Genomic DNA, 19,202 nt, shown 5'->3' with positions numbered 1-19,202 from the left:
GAACACAGCTCAGTTCTCCTCTGCAGGAGTCGGACTCATCTGGTGGGTGCTCTTCTTTGGCTGCCAGTCCATGGCCAGTTTCGCCCATCAACCACCACCCGGTATAGCGACGTGCCCTGCCCAGAACCCACGTAACTCTTCTCGAACAAGGCATTGCAATCCCTCCGATTGTTGGGTTTGTTCCCCGTGTCCTCCTCCTCCTTCTCGTCGTGTTTCTCAGTGCACTTCCGAGCAACGCATCCTCACCATGCTTCTCTGTGACCACAGCGTTGTGTGTAAAGGCGAAGCAGAGGAATGGTTTTAGCTTTGGAATAGAATGCTCTGTGCGGGCGTGAGGATGGACGCGTGGACCGAAGTGATGTTAGCTGGACGCAGCGTCATCGACGGTGTCAAGCCATGGGAATGAAATCGCAACACAGCACAAAGTTATTCAGGGTGTGAGTATTAATCTCGCCAGTCACGCAAGTGTCACCGACGGCAATGATGTTTTGGTGGCCCCTCCCTAATGCACATGCACAACAGCGTGACGCACGCGCTCAGCCCGCATACCACAAACAGACATAAATGCACACCCATGTGCGTTGTGCCCGCTGACACGTTCCAGAGGCTGCAGGCACACAGAGTCATCCATCGACGCAGCGGCACCGCTTCAAAGTAATTGCTCAGCACTGCCAGTAATTGTTACTCCCGAGACGCGCTCGGTGTGGAGCTCGCATACGACGCATTCGGTGGGGTGGTCAATCAATGTGCAGACGTGTGAGTGTCACCGCAGAGCTCCGAGCGCAATGAGAATGTCCGCAATCAGCTGAGCGCCGGGCAGCCTCTCTGCGTGTTAAGAGAAGGGGGGGGGGGCAGCAGCGCTGTGTGGTTCGCTTCAAGTCTCGAGTGCACGTGGCCGTCAAAGGCTGAAGACGGTGGTACGCGATGGCTCTCGTGGTTCATCTGAAGCGGGTGGAGAAGCTTCGGGGCAAAGCGGACCGGATTGCCCGAGTGAAGTTTCGAGGTACGCACGCTGGCCCCACACTCGCATGCATTCACGACACATACGCACATTGCGCTGTGACACATGATCACCAACAGGTATGCCTCTGTAGATATATATATACAAAAAAGTTAACATGTGGACAATGACAGTGATATGTTATCAAGTCCATTTATTTTTGTAAAGCTTTATTTTAACATTAAGTGTCTTATTTTGCATGTAGGCTTAAACACAAACATCGCTTATGATTCACAATTTGGGTCAGATAAATGTGTTTTTATTATTTTATACGTCTGCTAATATAGCACCTCTTATTCCATTAAAATTGTCGCCTTCCTTTTATCCATGCACATCTGCGTTATTCATGCACCTCAATTATTCATATAAGATGCCCGTATCGATGCAAACTGTGCTCTATACACAAAGATGTTATTGATTCATATCGGGCATGCTGTCTTCTTACTCATTATCTCAGCCGAGGAGGAAGATCTGGAAAAAAAATCACCCCATTCGAGCCATTGTAGGGATAAGAGGAAGTGAGCCCAAGAGTATGACCATATGGTGCTGGCAAATACTTTGGATCATCTAAGACTTCGGAAGTGAAGAGAAACTAATCCTCTGTTTTTGATACTTGCACATATATAACAATGATAATAAGTGGCCGATAAGTGATGGCAAATGCGTGCTAATATCCTTGTTCATCCATTCTTCACCAGTCAAAAGAAGGGGTAAAATGTGTGGATAAAGTCAGATCTAAGTTTCCACCCAAAGCCACTCAATATCATAGCCACTCAATGTCATAGCCACCCAATATCAAATCAGAAAGAGGACTTCTACGCTAATTTACACGAAATTGAAATGTTCTGCTACTTGTTTCCTTTAGTTATTTTTCTCACGTATTATTCTTCCAACAATGAATGTGTATATGTCCTTCTTCATGAGTATGTTCATTGAGACGTCCAGTCTTAATGAGTTCCGGCAAAGTCCTTGCTGTATTGATTGCATCTGTAGCCATCCTGCGCCGTACACAGCTGATTGAGAACTCTCATCACAAACACACAATTGTCAATGCCATCAGAGACAATATTTGGACGACGGACTTTCTTCATGACCAGCGTTCTTGTGAATACTTGACCCCCGCTTGCTCTCCAATCAAAGATTTCGACGTCCAACTGAGTGAGCCTCAGCATTGACCCGGCACAGTCAGTTATTTATGTTCTTTATATCGTTTCAATTTAAAGCTTTCCTGACTGCAGGGATTTATCTTCTTGGTTCTTTCGGTAAAGTCACGTAGAAGGGAAATAATAAAATAATAAAAATAAAACATAATAAAATAATTCTCACGACGATTCGGCCACAACGCAAGCAGCCGTCCTCAGGTGAAGAATGAATAGCTTGGTGGTGTTTCATTCTTCACCTGAGGACGGCTGCTTGCGTTGTGGCCGAAACGTCGTGAGAATTATTTTATTATGTTTTATTTTTATTATTTTATTACTTCCCTTCTTTATATCGTATTTGCTTACGACACGCGTGTCATCTTATCGTATTTGATATTTATAGAGCTCCCTTAGCTCAAGGCGCTTCGCATAGTTTTAATGCGGTAACGTAACTAAAGTGATTTAGATGGTGGGCGGGCTGGGGGCGTGCAAGGAACGAGGAATGAGTGACCGAAATAGAGGGGGCGTGGGACCACGAAATTGACTACAGGGGAAGTATTTGTAGAGGCGAGGGGAGGGATGAGAAAGATGATGGGCAATGGAGAAGAGGTGAGGATTGAAGAGAGGAACGAAGGGAGGTTCAGGAGGGGGCCTATGTTGAGACACGTGTGGAGTGTCAGCTCATTACCTCGTGATGACGATATTACATTGTGTATTTTATAGCCGGAGTCGTTATTTTATCATCAAATTGTCTTTACTTTGTGATGTTTGAAAACATTACCGCGGTCTCAACTTGAGGAGTGGTAGGGTAATTGTACTTTTTCATGGATAACATTGCTGCTATTGATTTTTGAACTAAATAATGTACTTTTTTGCACGTGGTATAATCACTATCTGGAACTTAGCCTGCCTGGTTTTGAGTAAGAAACACCTCTTATTCGACATGCTATTTCAGAAAGAACTATGCTGCGTCGAAGCAATGCAAAGGGTAGGAGTTTGGAATGTGTCTTGTAAGACGCCATTCTTCTGACAAATTACTTTGAGCCTTTGGGGTTAATTGCGATTATTTATTAACTACTTATTTATAGTTGGGCAGTGCTTTAACCTTATGTAAAGTACGGCGATGGCGCGATGGTTTGCCCATGGCGCTATGAAGCAGGTGACCAGTCTGATTCATCACTGGCGAGTGCAACCCTCATTTGCCCACACGCTAACCAGAGCGGTGAAGTATGGTCAAACAACTCCCAACAGCCCACAAGGCATGGGGAGACCTTCATCCAGCAGTGGATTGACAAAAGGGCCGTACGTTATTGTTATGAAGGTGTTTATCTATATACAAGTAAAAAATACAACTCAAAATTCCAATACATTTTAGGACTATAGTATTGCATCAATCCGACCAAAATCAACCCGTAATGACCAATTATCTCGTCAGATCTCACAAGTCCAGTAGGAATTGAGTCTGGGCGGTGTTCGCAGGGAGATAATCAGACAGCCATGCAGGCCAGGTTGGTGTAGGCTGATGCGGGGCTACAGCTGCGGTGCACAGCAGGCAGAGGCAGCGGCAGAAACAAATTCATCGTTGTGCTGTACTTTCTATGCGCCCACGTCCGCCTTCGCTGAGCAGCACTGAGCAGCGTGGCGAAGTATCAACACACAACACGTCGTTAGCTACACGGCGCGGGAAGGCCTTCATACAGCAGTGGGTTTACATTGGGCTGTTACCAATATTGGTGCAGTGGCGTGGTGTCGTGGTTTGGTGGAGTGTAGTTGAGGTTGTAGTGTATTGGTGTGGTATATTGTTTAGTGCTGCAGTGACATAGTGTAGTAGTCATAGCAGTGTTGATTGGTAGTGTAATTGTGTACCGTAATGGTGTAGTGTATTCATGCAGTGGCGTGGTGTAGTGGTTTGGTGGAGTGCAGTTGTCGTTGAGGTTGTAGTGTATTGGTGTGGTATAGTGTTTAGTGCTACAGTGAAATGATGTAGTAGTCATGGTAGTTTAGAGTGGTAGGGTCATCCTGTACCATACTGGTGTAGTGTATTCATGCAGGTGGTGTGCTCTATTAGTGTGGTGTGGGGGTGTAGTGTAGTAGTTCACATTTTTAAACAATTGTAATCGGTGTGTAGGTGTGGTTTAAAGGTCGGAGTGCTGTGCTGGATTTGCAGAGATCCTGGGCATGAATCAAGGCAAGCCACCTGTGTTTAAACTGGGTTCTTAGGTGTAACCTGTTGACATACTCAGCCTGGTCACAAAATATTTAAACATAGATATGTTGAATTTGGTTATGAACTTAATTTGTCTACGGTTTAATATTTGAGAGCTTAAATATCTGTTTGTCACGTGAGAAATTATTCTTATTTGCAGTGGCTGGGAAAGTGCTTCCGTGTGGACCAGAGGTCAATTGAACGTATCTCCGAGGACATTCTGTGACATCAGCATCCGTGGGCTATTCCAAAGCACGATTGGTTGCCCTACTGTGAGAGATCACAACAGATTCTTGGTATGACAGCAATAGCAAACTGTTGGGAGGGGGTGGATGTAACATATATACAATGAAAACTATAAACATTATATTCTTCTTGGTTCTTTCGGTAAAGTCACGTAGAATGGAAATAATAAAATAATAAAAATTAAACATAATAAAATAATTCTCACGACTGAAATTCAGACTCTGTCTTCTCGACAGACCTGTTCTTCACCTGAGGACGGCTGCTTGCGTTGTGGCCGAAACGTCGTGAGAATGATTTTATAATGTTTTTTATATTTATTATTTTATTATTTAAATTCTACGTGACTTTACCGAAAGAACCAATAAGATGAATCCCTGCAGTCACGAAAGCTTTAAATCGAAACATGATATTCCTTGTATTAATAGTAAGAGGTAGAGTATATATATGTCTTCATTAGCTATCATCTATCCACTTCTGGATGAACAGCACCCCACGCCGTCGCGTATTGGCTGGAAGAAATTATGACCAGTGGTCAAGACTAGCGACAGAGCGGCAGCCGCAGGAGGGACACACTGAAACGATGATTAAGGTGGCACTCATTACCCAAAAAGTTCCTGCCACAAATGAACAACAATACCTTGGCTGACCTCGTCAAGGAGCGTAAAGCATCGTGCCAACTCCGGTCATCCTCGCTGCAGCGGCTTCTGGCTTCGCCATCGAACAGAGACGCTCACCGCATCGAGCGCTTTCAGATGCGCTTCTGCGGCCGTCTGGAACGCTCTTCTGATATTCGGAAACCACTGGAGCTGTACGATTCAAAGTAATCTCTATAGAAAACGAATTTCTTTAAAAACGGCTTTTTGTGTTTAGATTGTTGTCCTTCTCACACACCTCCGATTAGAACGTTTGGCTACATACCGGTAAGAAAGAGGTTCAACATGCATACATACATACAAATCGGTTCGTATGCAGGAGCTAAATCTACGTGTGCATAGCGAGTGTTTTAATGTATATTTAACTTATTTCGCACTGTACGTAGCCAACCGTGCTAATTGGAGGTGCGGAGGGAAGACAAAAACACATCTTCAAATTAATCCTGGGGCATGATATTGTAATGTATTTATTTCTGAAACCCTCAACTACTTTTAAGTGCTTTTTACATAATTTTACACGGATAGTAATTAGGATATTTATGCCATTTGTATTTTATCTCCACAATTCACGTGACAAGACAAGGAATGTCATTTTTCCTGCTGAATAAATACACAATAAGACATGCACCCCCCAGGCTTGCTTTCAGCCTTGATATCGTTTTACTTCAGCAGGTGGCATGGACCCCTCCACCAGACTAATTCTAAATGATCCGGAAAGATCAGTACTGATTAGAAAACAGGGATTAAAAAGGTGTCCCACAACATAGACTGCAGTATTTTATCGTGCATTTTGGATTCCGTTACCTTTGAAAGGCGTCATATATGATAAGCCAACCAAGAACGTGACCCCATCTTGTTTAGGTTAAATCATAATCCATAATCTGTCAATAATATATCTGATCATCTATTGAAACTATCAGTATATCCCAATATATTGTGTTTACCTCCAAGCAGCCCTGATTTACGTACATTTATGAAAGAGGTCAGTGGTAGACAGTGCTTAATTTCAGCCAGAATAGTCCATGATGCTGGTCTGGGTTTTATTTTGACACACCACATCTTTCCTATGAATAGATTATAGGGATATAGGGTGCAATAATAGAGGATTATTATGGATTGTACTCTAGTTGCAGGGCCTTAAGTCAATAACCATACTGCAAGCAAGAGAAGTGGTATCTGGAAAATAATCGAGTTGTAAAATAATCCGTAGATATTGGTGGTTATCTGACTCAGTTCCACCCTTGGGGTTGTATATTATAACACTGAGTGCTAATTTAGTTTTATAATGTGCAGCATTCAGCACATGTAAAAAGCAATCGTGAATCTCTTGCAGATATACTTTAAAGCACTTCCAAGTGGCTTTGTAATAAAAGTCTGAATGTACAAAACGAAGAATGGCCACTCCGAGTTTCAGTCAAAGAACCTTCGATGAATTGTGATTAAGATTGTCTAAACTTGCGTGCGTAAGACACACATTTCATTATGAAATGTATAACAATTATGTGGCGTTGTTAATGAAATTCATGAAGTGGAACAGATTTATTTATGCAGGTGCCAATTAATATCGTGAACTTATAATAATAGGTTTTTTACCCTTTTTTCTGGCAACAAAACTGACACCTTTTTACAAGGAATCATTTTGCATTAACCAGAATACCTGCGGTCAGAATGCAAACAAAAAACAACTCTGATAATATTTGCATTAAATTTAGATTTAAAGCTTTCGTGACTGCAGGGATTCATATTCTTGGTTCTTTCGGTAAAGTCACGTAGAAGGGAGATAATACAATAATATGAATATAAAACAATAAAAATGATCACGACGTTTCGACTGCAACACAAGCAATCATCATCAGGTGTGAAAATCCACAGCAAGAAAATATACACTTTTTTCAAATTTTGCTGTGGATTTTCACACCTGATGATGATTGCTTGTGTTGCAGTCGAAACGTCGTGATCATTTTTATTGTTTTATATTAATATTATTTTGTTATCTCCCTTCTACGTGACTTTACCGAAAGAACCAAGAATATAATATATGCATTGTCCTTCACATTGATTGGTCCACACCAGAGACAGCTTTTCTTAGAGCCCAGTCTCACATGGTGTTGGACCAGATGACGCCAAAAGGCGCACTCGTGCGTCATCTCGTCCATAGCCCTCCAGTACAGGGTGGTCTCGGTGTCTTGTGACCCCAAGTAATGACCTCTAAAACATTTTCCCTTTGCTTATTCAGTCTGTTTTCACACCCCCATTGGTATCAAAACATATTAAGTTTTAGACAATTAAATTTTGGTTGATGGGGGGGGGGGGGGTCACAAGACATCTGGACCAATCTGTTTATCACACAGGGTGACAGTGGCAACACTGAAGCGATGATTGAGGTGGCACTCATTACACACGAAGTGCTTGCTACAGATGAACAACAATTACCTCGTCGATCTCGTCAAGGAGCGTAAACCCATCACGCGTACTCCAGTCATCCTAGCAGCGGCTTTTGGCTGGCCATCGTACAAAAGACGGTCACTGAATTGGTGAAAAATAATATGAGGCCGGGAATCCTGAAATGTATCAAGATCTGGCCCATGGGCTATAAAGTGAAATGAAGTTAGCGTGTGTGCGTGCAACGTGCATGCGTTTGCGTCATGTAATCACGCTGCTCTGCTCTTCTTTCAGGTCTGACTTTTGACACGAACGTGTTTGAAAACTGCGAGGATGAAGCCCGCTTCGACAAGGTTTGTGTTGAGATGTTACTCTATCTTGGTGTGTGTTAGTGACCACCCTTCCCACCAAATATTTAATAAAACGATTCAACTATATTTTTTATTTTACCAGGTAAGGCCCACTGGGCTATAAAGCTCTCTTCTTCAGAAGCGACCTGGTCAAAAATTATTGCCCAACGAAGTGGCCTATTACGTGAAAATGTATAGCAGCCAATTACTATGAATGCATGTTGATTCAAAATGTGGAGGGGAAAAACCGGAGGACCTGGATACAAATCCACACGAACACGGGGAGAACATGCAAACTTCAAATATACATGCATCAGGGTTGGGATCGAACCTACAACATCCAGTAAACCAGGCGAGGTAGTAAACAACAAATATCCTAAAGGCATGCATGTCCTCTAACTGATACTGATTTATCTTCTTGGTTCTTTCGGTAAAGTCACGTAGAAGGGAAGTAATAAAATAATAAAAATAAAACATAATAAAATAATTCTCACGACGTTTCGGCCACAACGCAAGCAGCCGTCCTCAGGTGAAAACCAGGTCTGTCGAGGCGACAGCGTCTGAATGAAAGAACCAAGAAGATGAATCCCTGCAGTCACGAAAGCTTTAAATCGAAATTTGATACTGATTTATTTAAACTTTCACTCTATGTATGTTGGACGAGGAACTGTTAGTGGGCTTCACCTGCTTTTCTCCGAGCATTAGTCTCACAGCCCTTTTCCAAAAAAAAATCGCAAACATTTAGCGATTTAAAATATGACAACACATTCAGGTGCCGCAGTCATCACTTGTTGATGCAACATTATTTTTTTAATATATATATAAACCTAGCTTCCACAACAAAAACGTAAAAAAATCGGCCCCCATATTTCGGAGGGCACTTAAAAAACAATTTGGTTTTCAGAATTATGTTTAGGTATATAAGTATAAATGTGACTATGCATCTGCCAAATTTAAGCTTCACTATCGCTTTAATCTCTGGAGGGCTATAAGTTATGCGCCAAATTTGAATATCCTGGTTTTTGGATTTAATATGCTGGTGTCATAAACCAAACTTTAAATGTACATCAAATTTTTTAGCACATTCTAGAGCATCATAGTGTGCAGGGTGGTACAGATGTCTTTTGACCCCCAATTAATTGACCCCTACCATTGTTTTCCTTTGCATATTAAATTGTGTTTGAAATAAACCTTACTTTAAAAATAAGACATCTGGACCACCCTGTACATCAATCACTCACGCACTGTCGGCTATTACACAAACGTACACACAGACACAAACGTGCCTGATACAGTGTCGAATTCTAGAACGATTGTTATAATCGTCACATCATGCAGTTTGTCTCCCTAACACGTAGGCTTTCGCGACCAGTATTACTATGATCTCGAAACGTGATGGGGTTCAACTATGATGACGTCGTTCTGCACTATTTAAGACCAGAAGCAGGTGGATGACTTCACTATTCTGGCAAATCGCCCGATGATGCTGGATGTAATTACCAGCGAAACGTCGTACTACTCAAATAGCAAATGTTGTGGATTCACTCTTCAAATACACCGGTGGGCTAAAGAAGTAACTAATTTGTTGTTTTGTTAACGTGACACATTTTTTTACTGATCGGCCGTGTCAAGTGGTGAAGGGTTGCGACACATTTATAAATAACGCGATCTAACCCACAAACCTTTATTATGTATCCCCTCCGCTGATGTTTACCAAAACTGTTCCAGGTATTCCTTTCAGGCTAAGTAAAGCTGCAGGAGGTACAAGCCTTGTTCAAATAACATGCATTAAAGAACATTCGCATGCATAGTTGAGGCTTTTAGCATTGAATGAGAATTTAAGGCTTTTCAAACAGAATATACACGAGAAGTTAGAATCAGTTTGAGTGTCAAATAGTATAAATAATGTCCATGGATCTCCACATTAATGCTGTATACATGTGTGTGTAAAAGCATAATTAAATGCCTATGTTTTCTGGAAATCACAATTGTTGATAATTGTGCTTCTATTACCCACAATGAAAAAGAGTGAGATCAAAATATTGACACAATACATCACTGCACGTGAAGCCACTGGAGCTATGGACTTTTAAATCATCTCGATTGGAAACTAATTTTTTGGGAACTGCTTTTGGTGCTTAGTGTGTTGCCCTTCCCCCCGCACCTCGGGTTCGCGCCGTTGGCTACGCACGGTGCGAAAGAAGCTCAACATACTGTACATTTGAAAACCCCCCGCCCACCTCCCACGCATTTCACAATTAGCACTATTCGCATTCCTGCATTTCCCATAAATATGATAAATTCCTCTTCAAATGCAAATTCTTTTGTCAAGGCTCTCTTCCTCTTCCCTCACAGCTTAAATAGACACTCCAAGCCTAAGACGTGTCATTTAGACTCTGTCTTATCGACAGACATGTTCTTCACCTGAGGACGGCTGCTTGCGTTGTGGCCGAAACGTCGTGAGAATTATTTTATTATGTTTTATTTTTATTATTTTATTACTTCCCTTCTACGTGACTTTACCGAAAGAACCAAGAAGATGAATCCCTGCAGTCATGAAAGCTTTAAATCGAAATTTATACTGTACATACTTGGAGCAGAGAGTTTCCCTTCAGCTTTTGTGTGCCTTCGCTGTCTGCCACAAATATGTCTTGGCAACACACATTTATGCACAGTCAATTGCTTGTAAAATAGTAACAAGGTGGCCCGTTCATAGACAACTGATTACTATACTATGAAAGTAATTGCTGCATACCCTACAGAGGATAATGTTAAACGATTAAATAAGCTCTATTGCTGATAGAAAAAATAATAACAATAAAATAATAAAAATATATTTTATTATTCTATCTACGTGACTTTACCGAAATAACCATATAATATGAATTCCTGCAGTCACGAAAGTTTTAAGTCAAAATTTAAGCTCTATTGCGATTGGCGGGAGATGTGGCAAGGCTTGACGTTGTTTTCGCTACAATTTCATCATTTTAGTTCAGCATGTATCCATGGAGCACCTTGTATGATACTACGAATTATGGGACACGTACATGTGATAGTAGGCCATGTACTTATGCAATGTACATTATAAAACAAACTTACAGCTGCAGTTTCGTCACATATGATACGTGTTTAAGGCACTCACGAAGTCTGTATGTGGGTTTCCATGAATCATACTTGAACTAGTATATGGGCTGTGATTTAATTGAATGGGTAACAATGCCGTGGGCACAGTCAGAGCCTGTTCCGAGTCCCTGGTGCCCCTTACATATGTATTTTATCGTTCAAAACCAGTTCTAGGCGTAGCAACTTTTCCTGCTGCTGACACGCGTAAACTATTATGTATGTCACGACGTGGCCACTCCCTTTGACATCTGATTTTGGATTTCTCAGCAACATCCAATGTGCTAAAAACACAAGCTGCAATCTTCACATGGACGATTTCGCTCGGAATGCACCAAATAGCGCTGTTTACGGGTCAGCCGAATATCGACGGCTTGAGAAGTATTCTCTGTCTCCCTCTGTCTCTCTTTGTCCCCCTGTCTTTGCCTGTATATCACTCTCTCAGTCTACCTCCCGTGTCTCTCCATCTGATGTTGTCTCCTTGGTTGTAGCTGTCTCTAGCTCCCTCTCCGTCACTGCCTCTGTCTCCCTCGCTGCATTATTGTCTCCATCCATCTCTCCCTCGCTCATCTTTGTTTGCTATCTCTCTGTAGCATTTCATCTGTGTCTGCCTCCGTGGCCATCCCTGTCCATCTCTGTGCCTTTGTTTCATTCTCTCTCTGTATCCCTGTGTTTATCTTTGTATTTCCCACTGTGTTTCTCCTTATCTGCATTTTCTGTCGACTTATCTCTGTCCCTAACCCTTAACCCTAACCCTTAACCCTAACCCTCTGTCCCGCTTTCTCTCTGTCTGTTTGGCTTTCTTCCACTGTCTCTTTTTCTCTCACCGGTGTCTCTCCCTCCCTTGCCTTGTGCTCACGGTGATAATTGTTGTCTTCGTAGCTGCTGTCCTTGTCTTACTCTCTTGATGGCCAACCCCGCCGTGAGCCATATTCAGATTCACATTTATTATTTCGGCGAATTCACTTGAATATATGATGTGGGTCCAGCCCTCTTTGTCGATCCACGTCTTGCACGAGGGCCTCCTGATACCCGCCACCTTCGTAAACCCACACTGTCCAGTGTGGTGAAGTATGGTTGAATAATGCCCCACGACCCGCACAATTCAACTGACTACAAGTAATATTAATAATAAAATCAGCTGACAGGCTGAATTAAAAAGCAAACGTGAAATGTATGGTGCATCCCTAATTTGCCTAGAAAATTATGTAATACATGTAGTACTATAATTAAGATTTTTACACTACCAGCCTTCTCTGATGACGATCTAAAGCCCAATATTATTTCCTGTTTTTCCAAAATAGTTATTATAGTTAACAGTTTATCCCAAAATAATTCACAAAAACTGATTGATAGAGAACGTAATGCTTCACCTGTTTCGATTCATTACATGAGTATTGTATACACTATGGGCCGCCCATACGGTGTGAGATTGGTGAATACCGGCTATTGTGGTCAGCACGTGACGTGGTCGTGGGGCAAGTGTTAGTGCTGGATTGTATTCCCCTGCGCCAGATCTTAGGTTACATTAGCGGTCCAAAACCTGCTGGTTGGTGGTGCCTCTTGCATCAAACATTACAAGAGGTTTTAATTTTCGATTTAAAGCTTTCGTGACTGCAGGGATTCATCTTCTTGGTTCTTTCGGTAAAGTCACGTAGAAGGGAAGTAATAAAATAATAATATTTTTATTATTTTATGACTTCCCTTCTACGTGAATTTACCGAAAGAACCAAGAAGATTACAAGAGGTGTTTTTTACCCTTCCCCCTGTGGTTATTAGACAAATGGCTTCATTTGTTAAGAAGGTACGAGATGTCAACATGTCATAGCTGAAGGCACGAGATGAAACGACATAATTAGCACACGTTTAGAAGTTTGAGTTGTTCAACCAGGCGGTAACTCAAGAAACAAGCAGAGTCTAATTTACAACGTTGACCCCAGTAAAAAAAAAACATGGCCACGGTCGGTCAACGTTGGGCTGACGTTAGTCCAGCGGTTCCGACCACGTTCCAATGTTGTTCCAACGTTTTATGCTCACTGGGGGGATCTAAGTCACGGATGTGGAACACAGTTGGTATTCACGCCATTTTCATAGCACAAGAAGGCGCTGTGTTTCACAGACGGGTATAGCCTGCAGCAGTTTTGCGGGAGGTGGCGATGATTGCTTTGCGTTCTCCATGAGATGTCGACATGACATGGCAGCGGTCACTCCACAGTGCACATCGGTGACATCTTCGTGACCCTTTTTAAAAATGTAATACAGCCGGCTGACTATCAGAACCGTATAGTTATATTGCTGCGTACCAAACGTCAAATTAAATATGAATTCCAATTTTTATTACCCAGGATAAGTAACCAAATACGTGTTTAATCCCGTTAGATATATGACAAGTAATGCAAGTGGGTACAACCTCACCATTGGAACCTCATTTGCCAGTAAAAATGATCATTGGTTTTTTACCCTTCTATCTGGCAACAAACAGATAGAAGGGTAAAAAACCAATTATCATATTTTTACTGGCAAATGAGGTTCCAATGGTGTAAAGGCTTACCCCGAGCTCTCATACTCTGATGGTGCATTGTCTTTGAGTTGTGCGCCTTTTGGCGTCATCTGGTCCAACCCATGTGAGACTAGGCTCTAAGGAAAGCTGTCTCGGGTGTGGACCAATCAACTTCAAGGACAGTGCATACATTATCAGAGTTGTGTTTTTTGTTTGCATTATGACTGCAGGTATTGTGGTCTATGCAAAAATGACTCCTTGTAAAAAGGTGTCAGTTTTGTTGCCAGATAGAAGGGTGAAAAACCAAATATCATGGGTACAACCTGTTTCAATTAAAAGCTATTGCTCCTTTCTAAATGATGGTAATTATATATATATAAATAGTTAAGGTGCAGCTCAGAAATTGCTCGCTCACACTATAGCCTCTCTCTTCCACACTGACCAGAGGTCTTCGAAGAGGTGAGAGTAACCACACTTTACACTTTACCCCACTGCCCACCAAATGACTAACCATGGTGTGATCATTTATAATGCTGGTTGACTAGAGGAGAGTGGATTTAACAAAAAAAGTGTTAATTTCTGACAATATTTATTCTTTACAATTATTAAAGCTTCAAGGCATTTATGACCATATATAAAATGTTGTTTGATCTGAGATTTTATCTAAACAGCTTTTTAATAATAGATTATGTTGCATGCCGATGAGTTCGCACAACAAATACGAAATGGTACTGTACCTCCGATTAGCATGGTTGACTGTATGGTGCGAAAGAAATTCGAAATACAAAAGTACCTTGGAACTCGGGAAGTGGTATACAGTAATACCATACGGTAATCCCATATCTTTGAGGGCCAAGGGACAGTCTCAATTGGTGCACTCGGAAATGGTATTACACTATAGGGGCCGTCCATAAATGACGTCACGCTATTTTTGACGATGTTTGACCCCCCCCCCCCCCATCGTCACACGGCGTCACAAAAAGTCATACCCCCCTCTAAAAAAAACATGCTTCAAATTGCTTTAAACTATTGTTATTGTAGTGCCTATTAAATGTGCCGCTGCACTCTGATGTTGTAGGAGAAAACATTTATTTAAAAGTCTATTTGATTAAGTAGAACGTGTTGTCTAGATTTATTTAAAGTTTCGCATTTTGATGTGACGTCACATTTCTCGACCCCCCCCCCCCTCGTCACACATCGTCACAAATGTCTGACCCCCTAGGTGCGTGACGTCATTCATGGACGGCCCCATACGTGTAAATACATTTTTTTACACGTTCTATTTTTGTTCTTCAACACATCTCATAAAACTAGCCCATCCTCACCGGAAGCCCTTATTCAATAGGTCAGTCTTCACGGAGGAACGCTAACCTTTTAAAAGTACACCGTGGCTAGCTAAATGAATAATCAATCTGTCAATCACGAACCTTTATATGAAAACCAGGTAAGAGGCCATTGAGTTTCGAAGTCATTTTTAAATGAAACGTAGATTTACAAAAAACAGATAATACCTGTCGCAGTATTTATTAAAACACGCAACATGTGGACTACGTTTGACCTCCAGCAAGCTAACAAAGACATGCAAATAAAAATAATGATAAAAATGTATCACTTCGTCATTTAATTCGTTGGGATTTCCGAAGCTAATGTCTTGTGGCTTTTTGGTTGAGATTAATTTGTGGCCTCGCCTGAATATTACAGTGATCGCGATTGAAGTTCCCTGCCAGAGAACATGCGACCCGTTCCGTTGGTTACATCCCAGTTTCTGGTGTGGCAAGCATTCTTTTCTTAAACATATTCAACTCTTACATCCATACTTCTGCCAGAAGTGATCATCCGCTGTCATCGTTGTTTCATATCCATCCCTCAATACGACTGTTAATCATAAAACCACAATATTGTTTTTATTAAGTTAATCTTGCACAGTTAAGCCAAAATGCACCAATGTCATCACAAATCTGCACTCACATCCGGCGGTACAGTACTTGGTAAAGGGAATACCAGTCATGACGTTGGATAAATAAAACACATTCCACGAGATTGGAGGATCAAGGTTGCATAAGGTTTGATTAAACCCATGAATAACACTTGTGTACGTATTCTGCGACCGCCAGTGTTTTATTTAACAAGGGAATGTTGTGTCGACGACGGGGAGGAAGACAAAGGTAATTCTTCTTGGTTCTTTCGGTAAAGTCACGTAGAATGGAAATAATAAAATAATAAATTAAAACATTATAATATAATTCTCACAAATAAAACATAATAAAATAATTCTCACAAATAAAACATAATAAAATAATTATCACTGTTATTATGTTTTATTTTATTATTGTATTATTTCCATTCTACGTGACTTTACCGAAAGAATCAAGAAGATGAATCCCTGCAGTCACGAAAGCTTTAAATCGAAACAAAGGTAATTGTCAGCACGAACTCCCCCATTGTCGATTTGGGCTTAAATCGACGCAGGACCTTTTAGAAGGTGGAGGAGAGGAGTGGGGTCTGTGTGTGAGCCTCTCTCGCCAATCCGACCCAAGTGGCAGCGCATTACAGGTGTCGGTGCGCAGATAAGCACCATGAGCTATTATCTCAATGCCCATGTTGGGTAAGGTGGAGGCGGAGTGAACCAGGGGTGTGTATTGTGAGTCGCAATTGTATTAAGCAAGCGTGCGATGGTGGAAGATGTCAGGCTTCTGATCAACTTAGTAATCATCAGCCATTTGATAGTTATGTAGGGTCTGATTTCTCGTTGCTTCATTGCTGTATTTTATCTGTTTCGATTTTGATGACCCAGGCCACGCTTGCAAATGAGACTCCTATCCTGGTCTCTTGCATTAGCATCTGGTTAAACGCATAAACATCACTTGATCCAGCTGCTGTCAACATCAAATGTAAAAAATAACGCACGCGTTTTTTTCTTGGTTCTTTTGATAAAGTCACGTAGAAGGGAAATAATAAAATAATAAAAATATAACATAATAAAATAAAAATTCTCTCGACGTTTCAGCCGAAGCGTCGTCGGCCGAAATGTCGTAAGAAGTTTTATTTTATTATGTTTTATTTTTATTATTTTATTATTTCCCTTCTACGTGACTTTACCAAAAGAACCAAGAAGATGAATCCCTGCAGTCACGAAAGCTTTAAATCAAAAGTAATGCTTTTGTTGTTGTTGCAATGCAGCATACATCATAGTACTCATATATGAGTGAACAGCTTTTGTCATTCCAGGGCTAAATGAAGGACTCCCCACGTTATGTCCATCATGGGGGTTATTTGACCATACTTTACCGGAGCAATGATGAAGTTAGCTGGAACTGGCACTTGAATGTGGGTTATTAAGTACAGCGTTCAGTGTGCTTTAAATTGCACCGCCCCCATGCATAATTACTACATCGTGAAAGTACATCTCTGCTATAGGAGCAGTGTGCAAGCATTGCTTCTCGACGGAGGAAAATGAATTGCAACCGACAGTTGCAATCGGTTGCAACCGAGATGCGCAATTAAAAGCGAATGTGGTTGGAATGCTTCATCGCAATTTGTGTGAACGGTGGTGCCCAGGTTATGTAATCACAGGGCTGCATGCGGTCACATTTAGGGCAGAAATATGAACGCACACATTCCGTGCAATTAAACATTATTCGCTATAATCTGCATGCAACTTGAATGAAAGTATTGCCCATATGTTGGATTGACAAGTATATATATTAATGGTCGTGGATTGATGTTTACTACATTATTACAGTCGAATGGTGCATACATATTGTAACCCCTAGCTAGTTATGAATACAATCCTCAGTGAAAATTGAAATGCACTTTTAATACACTTATATTTTTGCAGGTGAGCATTCCTACATTTTCTTGTATAAACATGTGGAATAGCTTCCTCTCGAACCTCAAATTCAATGTAGGCTCCCTTCCCACCTCTTGCTATGGCTCCGTGTAGCTGCTTTGTGAGTTGCTGACTCTATATTGTTGACTCGAGGGATCTGTGCCACACACAGCCGCTTTGTCACTGCAGTATGTACAAGCACCATCCCCCTTGACAATATCCCACGACATGTATGAACATGTGAATGAATGCATCAATTTAAAAAACACAAGTATTCACCATAATACAGGTTTTTGGGTTAGATCGCGTAAATATATAAATGTGTCGTTAAACCCGCCACCACCCGACACAGCCTACTAGTAAGGGTTGTAACGTAAACAGAACGTGCCAATTCGTCACGAGTACAGCACTATCCGCTGTGTTGGAGAGCCAAGCTACAACATTTACAATCGGAGTACGACGTTTCGCCAATAATTACAACTAGCTTTATCAGGCGACAGCCAGATTTGCGGAGATATCCTCCTGTTTCGAGCAATGAGGGGGGTGGGGGTGAATAATGAATTCATACAAATGACAATGGGTGTCCATTGCCCGTTGGGTTATTTACATGGTAATAAATATACATTATGCATGCACATTATGCAAGCCCATTGTTAGGCTCATAAGTTTAGGTTAATAGGCATTCACCTAGAGATTTGAAATGGCGCAGCGAGAAGCGGCCCTGCGTAATTGTAACCGCTATTGGAGGCAGGTTGTTTATTCTGTTTATGCCACGAGGAAACAGTGAGATTTGCATGATTCACATGTTCATGTTGAAATTTAATAATCCATAAATATGGCTTTCTTGCACTTCAGCAGATGTCATGTTAAACTGATTCAATGGGATGGAGCAGTATGTTGTGAGTCAGACATTACTATACAGTAGGGATGTGTTTTGGCCCCCTCCCAATTATCAGACTAATTCGAAATTTCAGAACATTGATACTTAGATGAAACATTTTTGGACAATTTTAGTATTTCCAATAACTTCTGTGATGTCTTCTTGGTTCTTTCAGTAAAGTCACGTAGAAGGGAAGTAATAAAATAATAAAAATAAAACATAATAAAACAATTCTCACGACGTTTCGGCCACAACGCAAGCAGCCGTCCTCAGGTGAAAACCAGGTCCGTCGAGGCGACAGAGTCTGAATGAAACAGCACACGAGCTTGGAGCATATATATAAGCTGGGCGCATTGACAATTTGCATATCAAAAGGAATTTAGCATATTTATGGGAAATGCAGGAATGTGATTAGTACTGCATATGCATGTGCATTATGCAGGATTAACAGCATCAAAGGGAGCTGCAGTTACTGCTGCTGCTGCAGTTGCTGCTGCTGCAGTTTCTGCTGCTGCTGCAGTTGCTGCTGCTGCTGCAGTTGCTGCTGCTGCTGTTACTGCTGCTGCACTTGCTGCTGCTGCAGTTGCTGCCTTATCCATTTTAATATAACACTATGTATTATTCTACCCACCCTAATGTGTATCACACTGCTATATGTTTACTATACAATTACGACAGAGTAATGTATGGTGTCGTAATTGTATAGTAAACATATAGCAGTGTGATACACATTAGGGTGGGTAGAATAATACATAGTGTTATATTAAAATGGATAAGGCAGCAACTGCAGCAGCAGCAAGTGCAGCAGCAGCAGTAACAGCAGCAGCAGCAACTGCAGCAGCAGCAGCAACTGCAGCAGCAGCAGAAACTGCAGCAGCAGCAACTGCAGCAGCAGCA

At 41.5% G+C, this 19,202-nt stretch overlaps 1 protein-coding gene across 2 annotated transcripts in view; it reads left to right on the top strand.

Moving 5' to 3' along the window:
• Window positions 1–577: 577 nt before the first annotated feature.
• LOC133353402 (otoferlin-like) overlaps window positions 578–19,202 on the top strand; it is a 105,159-nt gene continuing 86,534 nt past the window's right edge. Inside the window, exons 1-2 of one of the 2 annotated variants that reach the window (XM_061569651.1) lie at window positions 578–1,003; window positions 7,921–7,979. In XM_061569651.1, coding sequence (XP_061425635.1) covers window positions 925–1,003; window positions 7,921–7,979 — 138 coding nt within the window. In that variant the 5' untranslated portion in view covers window positions 578–924. The remainder of the gene's footprint in view (window positions 1,004–7,920; window positions 7,980–19,202) is intronic. The other variant, XM_061569652.1, reaches the window with a different exon arrangement.

The sequence above is a fragment of the Lethenteron reissneri genome, chromosome 43 (genome assembly GCF_015708825.2).
Source record: "Lethenteron reissneri isolate LAM-NWPU_2019-01 chromosome 43, ASM1570882v1, whole genome shotgun sequence".
NCBI classification, from domain to species: domain Eukaryota; kingdom Metazoa; phylum Chordata; class Hyperoartia; order Petromyzontiformes; family Petromyzontidae; genus Lethenteron; species Lethenteron reissneri.
The sequence above is the reverse complement of the archived record's forward strand: the minus strand, read 5'-3'. Positions and strand labels throughout refer to the sequence as shown.